The 8,239-nt window shown below is 36.0% G+C and overlaps 1 protein-coding gene across 1 annotated transcript; it reads left to right on the forward strand.

Annotated features, from left to right (window-relative positions):
- Positions 1 to 1,444: 1,444 nt before the first annotated feature.
- On the forward strand, positions 1,445 to 7,846 carry LOC132163477 (telomere repeat-binding protein 5-like). The gene is made up of 10 exons (XM_059573778.1): positions 1,445 to 1,721; positions 3,121 to 3,324; positions 3,439 to 4,261; positions 4,392 to 4,601; positions 4,708 to 4,770; positions 4,857 to 4,936; positions 5,508 to 5,749; positions 6,243 to 6,560; positions 6,763 to 6,826; positions 7,376 to 7,846. Exons 2-10 carry the CDS (start codon positions 3,244 to 3,246, stop codon positions 7,556 to 7,558), a joined length of 2,064 nt encoding a protein of 687 aa, XP_059429761.1. The 5' UTR covers positions 1,445 to 1,721; positions 3,121 to 3,243; the 3' UTR covers positions 7,559 to 7,846.
- Positions 7,847 to 8,239: the final 393 nt, after the last annotated feature.

An 8,239-nucleotide genomic window follows, 5' to 3' on the forward strand; every position in this document is an offset into this window, starting at 1 on the left:
CAACCATTTAATTATGAAAGACACTGGTAATATGAATTAATTATTGATTTTTCTTTTTGAAAAGTCGTTTGTTGATCTAAAAATTGATTTGTACTTTCAGTAAAATAATAGCTTGACCAATTCTGTCAATTGCCACATTTGAGCATGTTTATTCAATTAATGCGTTTTATATTCCTTCTTACATTTGTTAATACTTTTTTTTTTCTCCTTGATAATGAAAAGTTTGGTTATTTATAGTCTACCAAACCAATGTAATCTTCTTCATTGGACAATAATGCACATTTGTTAATAAGTTTCCATCACTAAAAAAAAAAAAAAAAAAAAAAATCAATTTCAAACATCGTGTCTTAGCTTAGCTTAAAAAATTGGGTTCCCAACCAAAATATTTTTTATTTTGTGACAAATTCCACTTCTATTTATGTTTAATTAATATGTATGGGATAAGTTAAGTGGGACTTATAACCAATTTTCTTATATTGTGACAGATTCCATATCTATTTATGTTTAATTAATGTTTTAAGGGATAGGTTAAGTCAGAATTATATTTATCAAAGACTTAAAAAAAAAAAAAAACATTAAATTTTGATGATTCTTATTATATTATTTTAACACCAAAAAAAATTGTTTTAGCGTGATTTTACATCATATAATAAAATTTAACTTGGCACAGAACATTATTGTTAAAATTGAAACACGTGCCTCAATACGTATTCAAATTTTAGCGGTTGAATTTGACCCGAACCGAAGTCAATAAAATCCGTAATATTAGAGCGGAGGTACATAAGCAAAAGTTTTTTTTTTTTAAAGATAAAATTAACATTTGTTTTATACCTTTGCTTAATATATTATATGATAAATATGTTTTTTTTTACAATGACGTCGAAGTCACCTTCTATTTGGGCTTAGCTAGACAATACAAGTTTAGTACAATCCATCATAAACCTTGCTTTTTTTTTGTTTTTTGTTTTTTTAATGTTACCAACCCCCCATAAGTCATGTAAATCTTCCATACCATAATAGTAATCTGTTACCTTAAAAAAAAAAAAGAAAAAAAAAAGAAAAGAAAGTAATCTATTTCTTTTTCTTGGTAACCAAACACCACCACCCATCCATATTTATTGTCAGCGTGACCAGAAATGCCCCTATTATGGAAACTAAAATTTAACTTTATTGAGTAATAAAATAGAGTAATTCTCACTGAAATTCCCATCTCTTTGAGACCCAACGTTTTTCTCGATCGTGTGGAACGCACGCTGCCATAGGATTCGAAGAATGACCACGTGTCAACATCTCGACGGGCTTAAAGGCACTGGTGGGTCACCCAATCGCGGAGAACCGGTCTTTGAGGTGGTTCCAGTCACCTGCTATAGCCTGTAATCCATGGGGAGGGACCGATAGGTCCGGTGATTGGGGGGTCAATGGTATAAGACCTGGGGTTTAAGCAAAGGTTGGGTGGTTTCAGAGGGTTTTGGCGATCAGAGAGCGAGAGAGAAAGAGAGAAAGAGAGAGAAAATGGGTAGCGTTTGAAAGAGTTTTCTGGGAAAATATGGGATAGTAAATGGGGTAAAGTTTTGTGTGATTGGAAAGAAAATTCCCATTTGGTTAATTAATTCTCAGACAATTCGCCGATCTTACATTCGCCTGAAAATTCTTACTGTTTCGCCGGAATTCGCTATTTGTGGAAAAAGTTTCGTGCTTTGAAGGAAAATGGTTGTATAAAGGTGAGCATGTCGAGTTTTCGTGGGTTTTGTTTCACGGATTTGTTGAAAGTTTGGATTTTTATCGTGGGTTTTATCGTAAAGACAAGGTTTTTTCTTGAACAGTGAGTTTGGTTGCAGAGAAATCTTGGGAAAATGAAAAAGAAACTTCAAAATTTACGTGCAATTCAACGGCAAAACTTTTTTACGTCCTCAAATTTTTTTTTTTTCTTAGAATTTTTGAGCAGTCAAATGGGTCATTTTTTTGTTCCTTTTCTTTTATTTTTGGCTTGAATTCCCTTACGTCTTTGCCATTTCGTGTTTAAGCTGTTTTTGTCCAAAGTACAGATTTTGTTGGTTTTGATCTGAGGTTTTGGGTTATTATAATTTCGAACAGGTTTAAAAAATTCAGAAATCTTCCTCAGAAATGATTCCGATTCTTCTTTTTGTAGTTTGTTTTTGGCTAAATTGTCTGGCTTTTCTTCAAGATCGATCGGTTTCGAGGGTTTTAGATCTCTTAAAACTTAGTTTGGTTCAAACTGTATCCGATTTGTTTCTTACATGCCTGAAATTATTCGTTTGGATTATTCTGCTCGGGCCTTTTTATCAGGGTTTTGTTGTGGTTTATGATTTTTTTTTTGAAAATTTATTCCCCCTTTCCCCTTGCCTTGAAAAGGAAAATTCTTCATATTTTTGTTTGGAATTAAGACAAACTGAGAAGGGATTTATGGGGTTTGATTGTCATTTGTTTTGAAGCTGAAGCCTTTTATATGATATTTACGCCTTAACAGGTGTTATTGTCTTTTCGATTCCTGAAAATTCTGTCATTGGTTTTCCTGTCCTAAAATTTTAATTTTTTTTTGCTGAATTATCGTCTTTTTTTCTTTTCTTGCTATGTGCATGTTGTTGGTAACTCGATCATGCGGATCTGTTCGGTGTTACAGAATTATATATTTGCTTCTAGTTCCTTTTTTTTTGTTTCCACTGTTCATTGCAATTACAACCTGATTTTCCCAGGTCCATTTCTGGAAACTTGGATAGTTCGAGTTTGGTTGCTTAAAATCGGGGCCTTGGAATTGGTGCCGGAGGTCCGCAATCTAATGGAAATTCTGAAAATTGCAAACAGCAGAAATTTGGTTGTTATGGAACTTGATTTTAAACCAAAATTCAATTCTGTGCAAACAAATGCATTGGTTTTTCGGATAATGGTGTTTTATTTTCGTAGTTTCTACTGGATTGCGTTGTTTTGGGTCATTTAGATATTGACGGATTTATGTTTTGGATCAGCGTAAGGTTTTTTTACTGTTCTATATCTTGTTCTCTAGCTGCGAAACTTGTATTGATTATCCCCGTGTTATTTAGTTTTGCATTCAATCTAGACAATAAAACATTAAACTCACCCCTTTTGATCATTCTTCATCAGGTTTTATTTGTGGGTTCTGCGAGCTTTTGAACAACTGGTGAAGTGCATATTTGTTGAGATATGGATCCAAGAATGGTGGTTTTTTGTGTTTGATGCATCCTTCATTGGTATGATTTCTGAGATATGGTGTTGCCGAAGAGGTTAGACTACGGATTCAATGGCTATCAGGTGCCTCCCATGCCACGAGCTACAAGATCAGCTAGGGTAAATATGTTCTGCTATTCTCATGCTACCAATTGTTTTGCAATTTATCTATTTATTTAGTTTTTGTGCCTTTCGTCCTGACCATTGGTCCATATGATTGATTTGTTTTTTTAGGGAAGGCGTACGTATAGAAAGAGAGCTGAAGACAATCAAATGTGTCCATTTGACTTATTGGCCACCGTAGCTGGCAAGATATTGCTTGAGAGAGAGAGTTCACCCGCTTCTACTAATGCATCAAATGAAAAAGATCGGTCTATATGTATTGAACAAGTAGGGAAGAATGAAGATAAGGCAGTGAAAATTGAACCTTGTTATCAAGGAAGTATTGATACGAGAGTCTTAGTTTCTGAGCTTGCCCAACAAACTGAAGAACCCCCACTCCCTCAGAATGATGGCCATTCGGGATTTGCTTCTGTTGTAACTACTGATTGCTCAGAGTGCTTTGTTGATGAGAAGTTGGCGAATGGAGAGAACAAGAATGAAATGGGAAGTTTTGCTAGCAAAGTAGATTTAGGCTTCTCTGGTTACAGGGAGGTTGGTGATTGTAAATTAGATTGTGGGACTAAGATAATAATAAAAGAAGAGCTGCAAAAGACTGGAAAGGTACCTAATGGTGCTGAGGCCGGTATAAGCTGTTTGGAGGATCCGGGGGTTTGGGATGGGAAACATTCTGCTCTAGTCAGTTCAGATAGTAGTGTTAAGGTGCATTTATGTGGGGACAACATTCCCCTTAGCTCTTTTCCCGCCAGTCGGGAAGATGTAAAAATAGTTAGTAGAGATGATGACGAAAACTCCTCTGGGTGCACTCACCCTAGCATCATTAGAAAGTCTGGTAGGTCAGTTTCACGCATAGGAGACCGAAGAATAAGGAAGATTTTGGCTTCTAGGTATTGGAAAGTATCTCCGAAATTGAAGGATGAGACACACTCTAATGTTGGTAAGTTGCTCTGCTTTATTTGAGTGGTGGGCTTTTTTCACTCTTCTAAGTTTCTTGTCTAGTGCTATTTATGAGGCTGTTGATTTCTGTGATCTGTTCTTTTAAATTAACGATGTTTAAATGTTTCTAGATGGGGATTTCAAGTCCATTTGGCGCAATAGGAAGGGCTGTTACAGACGCCAGAGATCTCAGATGAATATTCCTTTTAAAAAGAGGAAAATTTTTGGGCGTAGCTCAGTTTCAAATTCTGATCAATGGATTACTTGTGAGGGCAAATCTGATTTACTTGAGAAAGGCATCAATGGAGATCCTTCTGGTTCATGCATGAAGACGCGTGGAGGTACATTTTGAACCACATGCTTTTCTGTTTTGAATGAATCTTCTTATCAGTGTGCTATTTATTGCTCTCTGCATTTCTTTCCTAAATATCCACAATCATTATGCAGTCTCAGGGACTTCATCCTCAGTAGTAGGTCAACACACATCAATTCAATCGAGGGATTCTTATGGTATGAGAGCATTCAACAGAAAGATTTATACATGCCCTTTTGACTTGACTGCTTTCTGACATTAAGGGAGCTTTCTTTTTACTCAGTGAAGCTTAGGATCAAGTCTTTCAGGGTGCCAGAGCTTTTAATTGAGATGCCAGACACTGCAACTGTTGGTTCTTTGAAGGTATAATGAACCTTTTATGCTGATTATCTTTATTAAAAAAAATCATGTAGCTACTTCATATTCCTAGTATTTTCTTTTTGACAAAATTCTTCAAATCCTGAATATCTAGGCTTATATGCCATGCTGTGAATTTAGGATATTGTTTTCTAAGAAGTCCAATGTCATTCATCCCGAAAAGTAATTTTAAATACTCATCTTACATCCCACTTTCATACCACTGGGTTGATGTGACACTGCCCATCGGCTTTTGGATTTTTTTATTTTTTTATGATAAAGATTGATTCATGAGCTGATTGGCAGTGCCAAATCAGCCTAATATTATGTGAGTGGGATAGAAGATGAGTATGTGGTATTACTCATTTACACATGAATTTGCATTTTCTGCATGCATGTTGCATTTATGGCATGGGGCAACTAAGGTGTGGAACTCCTTAGTCTGTATTTGCTTAAATTGAGCAATCAAGAATCATCATTATCGGTGTAGGTGTACATTAATTACCATATGAATAATAGGTCTGAGCCATTGGCCATTTGGTTTCTTGTATTCTGATGTTGTCTAAATGCTCTTTAGAGGACTGTTATGGAGGCAATGACTAGCATACTTGGAGGCGGATTACGTGTTGGTGTACTTCTTCAGGGAAAGAAGGTTAGAGACGACAATAAAACTCTATTGCAGACAGGAATTTCTCATAATTACCCTCTGGATGCTTTGGGTTTTAGCCTGGAGCCTAATCCTTCACAAAATCCCCCATCTTTATGCCCCAGAGATTCTTCCTCTATGCTTCCTTGTGACACGCCGCAGCCTTTAACAAGGTAACGAGATTCACTCTTGACCTTTTTATAGATAGCCATCATTTAATTGGTTTTTAGTTCAGCTAAATTTTGAGTAATTTGCTACTTTTTCATGTTGATTATGCTAAAATTTGTTAAATAAAAGTATATGTGCTGTGCTGGAGTTCTTTTAGAGAAAGAGAGAGATGAAAATGAATGGAAACTTTTTTTTTTTTTTTTGTTAGTAAGATTCTCATTTAGAATCAAGATTTGTTGTTTAATTAGCACGATAAGTGCTATTTTTATGTGGTTTGCAGCAAGTTGGACTACTTGTTTGTTTTTGTTAAAAACTATCTGATGCTGTATTGGCTCCAAACTTGAATTTCTTCTGTTTTCCACAATCCACCTATATGCAACAGTGTGACTGAAGTGTTACATATTGGATTGGTTAGTATATTAATCTTGGGGTTTCGTCCGGACCCAAACTAGATAAATCAGTTGTGCTTTAGCTTATGTCGCAACACTCTTTTTTCAGCTATCCAGCAGATTCAACTGTAGTTCTTCAGGGCACTTGCCATGCCTCTCCTGAGCCTCACATGGTCAATTTAGGCAACTTCATTGAAAGTGATCATGATTCAGCACCTTCTCCTGTTGAAACTTCAGTTGACAAAAGCACCACAGATTCCAAAGCTCTGGTTTCTGTACCCGAAATGAATGTTGAGGCATTAGCTGTGGTTCCGATTCACCGGAAATTGAAGCGGTCTGAGATGGCACAGCGTCGAATCCGTAGACCCTTCTCTGTAACTGAAGTGGAAGCACTGGTTCAAGCAGTTGAGAAACTTGGAACGGGAAGGTATGTTTGATGATAACGCCACCAAGGAACTATAAGTAGCTGTTTGCGATTCATTCCATCTGATTCAATATTTGTTAACTATCAAATTGGCCATGCATGATGCCCAATCAATTTCTTAGGTTGCTTTTGATAGATATGATTTTGAGCCAGTTGGTTTGATTCTGTGACATGGAGTTTTTTAAATGGTTTTGTCAATTTGCAGGTGGCGTGATGTTAAAATGCGAGCTTTTGATAATGCGAAACATCGAACTTATGTGGATTTGAAGGTAATGAGTCTATTTGGTTACCTTTATAAAATATCTTTACTACAATACTACTTTGATGTGGCTTACATATCCTGCTGTCTAAGATTCGTGGCTGTTTGATTTTTTTTCATGAATCTTGTATTTTTCTTGTTTTTAAATGCAAAAAAGTTCACGTTATGGCTTGGGCCCCCACAGAGCACAGAATTTAGTCTGTTCAGGCAAATGGGTTACTTGTAGAACATATGTTTTTTTAACAGGTTAAGGTTAAAGATTGGGATAGTCTATAGCTTTATTGGTTTCTGTAGCTTTTATCTTCTAATAGACAACTCTCTTAAGGAATCCCTTCAGATCTAATCTTACACGTCTTCTCTTTGTGTACTTTTCTAACATGCATTCCTATCCATTCTTTTATCAGATGAGATCTTTCCTACTTTTGGTTTTATTTAGGATAAAGGAGAAATATGAGTTGTTTTCTATATCTTCGTGGTAGATAGCTTTGCGCGTTGGCATGTGATGTGGGTTTTTTTTTTTTTTTGGTTGTGATGGTGTTTTGGTGGTGTGGTTATGCAGGATAAGTGGAAAACCCTGGTGCACACGGCAAGAATATCCCCTCAGCAAAGGAGGGGAGAGCCTGTTCCCCAGGAGCTCTTGGACAGAGTCTTAGCTGCCCACGCTTACTGGTCCAAGCAGCAAGCCAAACAGCAGCTTAAGCAGCCGCCAGAGACTTGCCTTCTCTCCTCTGAAAAATATTGAAAGAGTTCTCTGCAAGCAAGCAAACGTGTTGAAGAAATATAGATAATGATGGGGTTTAGAGGGATGTCTAGGTGTCTAATTGTTCTTTTCTTTTTTCTTTTTTGTGAATTTTGTTATGATATTATGTAAAAAGTAATGACAAGGAAGAAAATAGAAGTCTTAAGAAGAAATGTATGTAATATTTGTCGCTCTCGCCATGGCTCTTTAGTCTTTTCCAGCTTGGAGGCTCTGGCATTTGTAAATGGTTGAAGGAATAAGAGCTTGCTAACCGAATTCATTTTGACACCAGTTTGTTGGTATTTTTTTTTTTTTTGTTCTGATCTTTCCATTTTTTCATTTTATATATTAATAATTTAATTGGGTTGTTGAAGAAGGATAAAGATAATTTAAAAAATGGAAGAGTTAAGAGCTTTGTTCATGGTAATGTTTCATTGGTTTGGAATTAATTAATGTTGGATGATGCTATTTTCTTTGTTATGTGATTTAAGGATTTGGTATTTGTTTATTACTCCAAGCATAGCAATTTAACTGACAATCTTAGGACAAACAGAATGGATCCAACATCAAAGAATTTCTTAAATTTACCAGATGATTCTTGGGACTTAAGCTAAAATAGAAGGCAACAAAAGTCAGAAAGGGTGGGAAATTCAAGAAGGTTAGGGAGGCACGTGTATGGATGTG

Source organism: Corylus avellana, chromosome ca10, assembly GCF_901000735.1.
Source record: "Corylus avellana chromosome ca10, CavTom2PMs-1.0".
Taxonomy (NCBI): domain Eukaryota; kingdom Viridiplantae; phylum Streptophyta; class Magnoliopsida; order Fagales; family Betulaceae; genus Corylus; species Corylus avellana.

Bases quoted from the DNA above. Each gene is read 5' to 3' on its own strand.
- LOC132163477 (XM_059573778.1), top strand. From the start codon at position 3,244: ATGGTGTTGCCGAAGAGGTTAGACTACGGATTCAATGGCTATCAGGTG. The intron at 4,602-4,707 runs GTACATTTTGAA...ATCATTATGCAG, and splicing joins ATGCATGAAGACGCGTGGAG to TCTCAGGGACTTCATCCTCA. The intron at 4,771-4,856 runs GTATGAGAGCAT...CTTTTTACTCAG, and splicing joins TCAATCGAGGGATTCTTATG to TGAAGCTTAGGATCAAGTCT.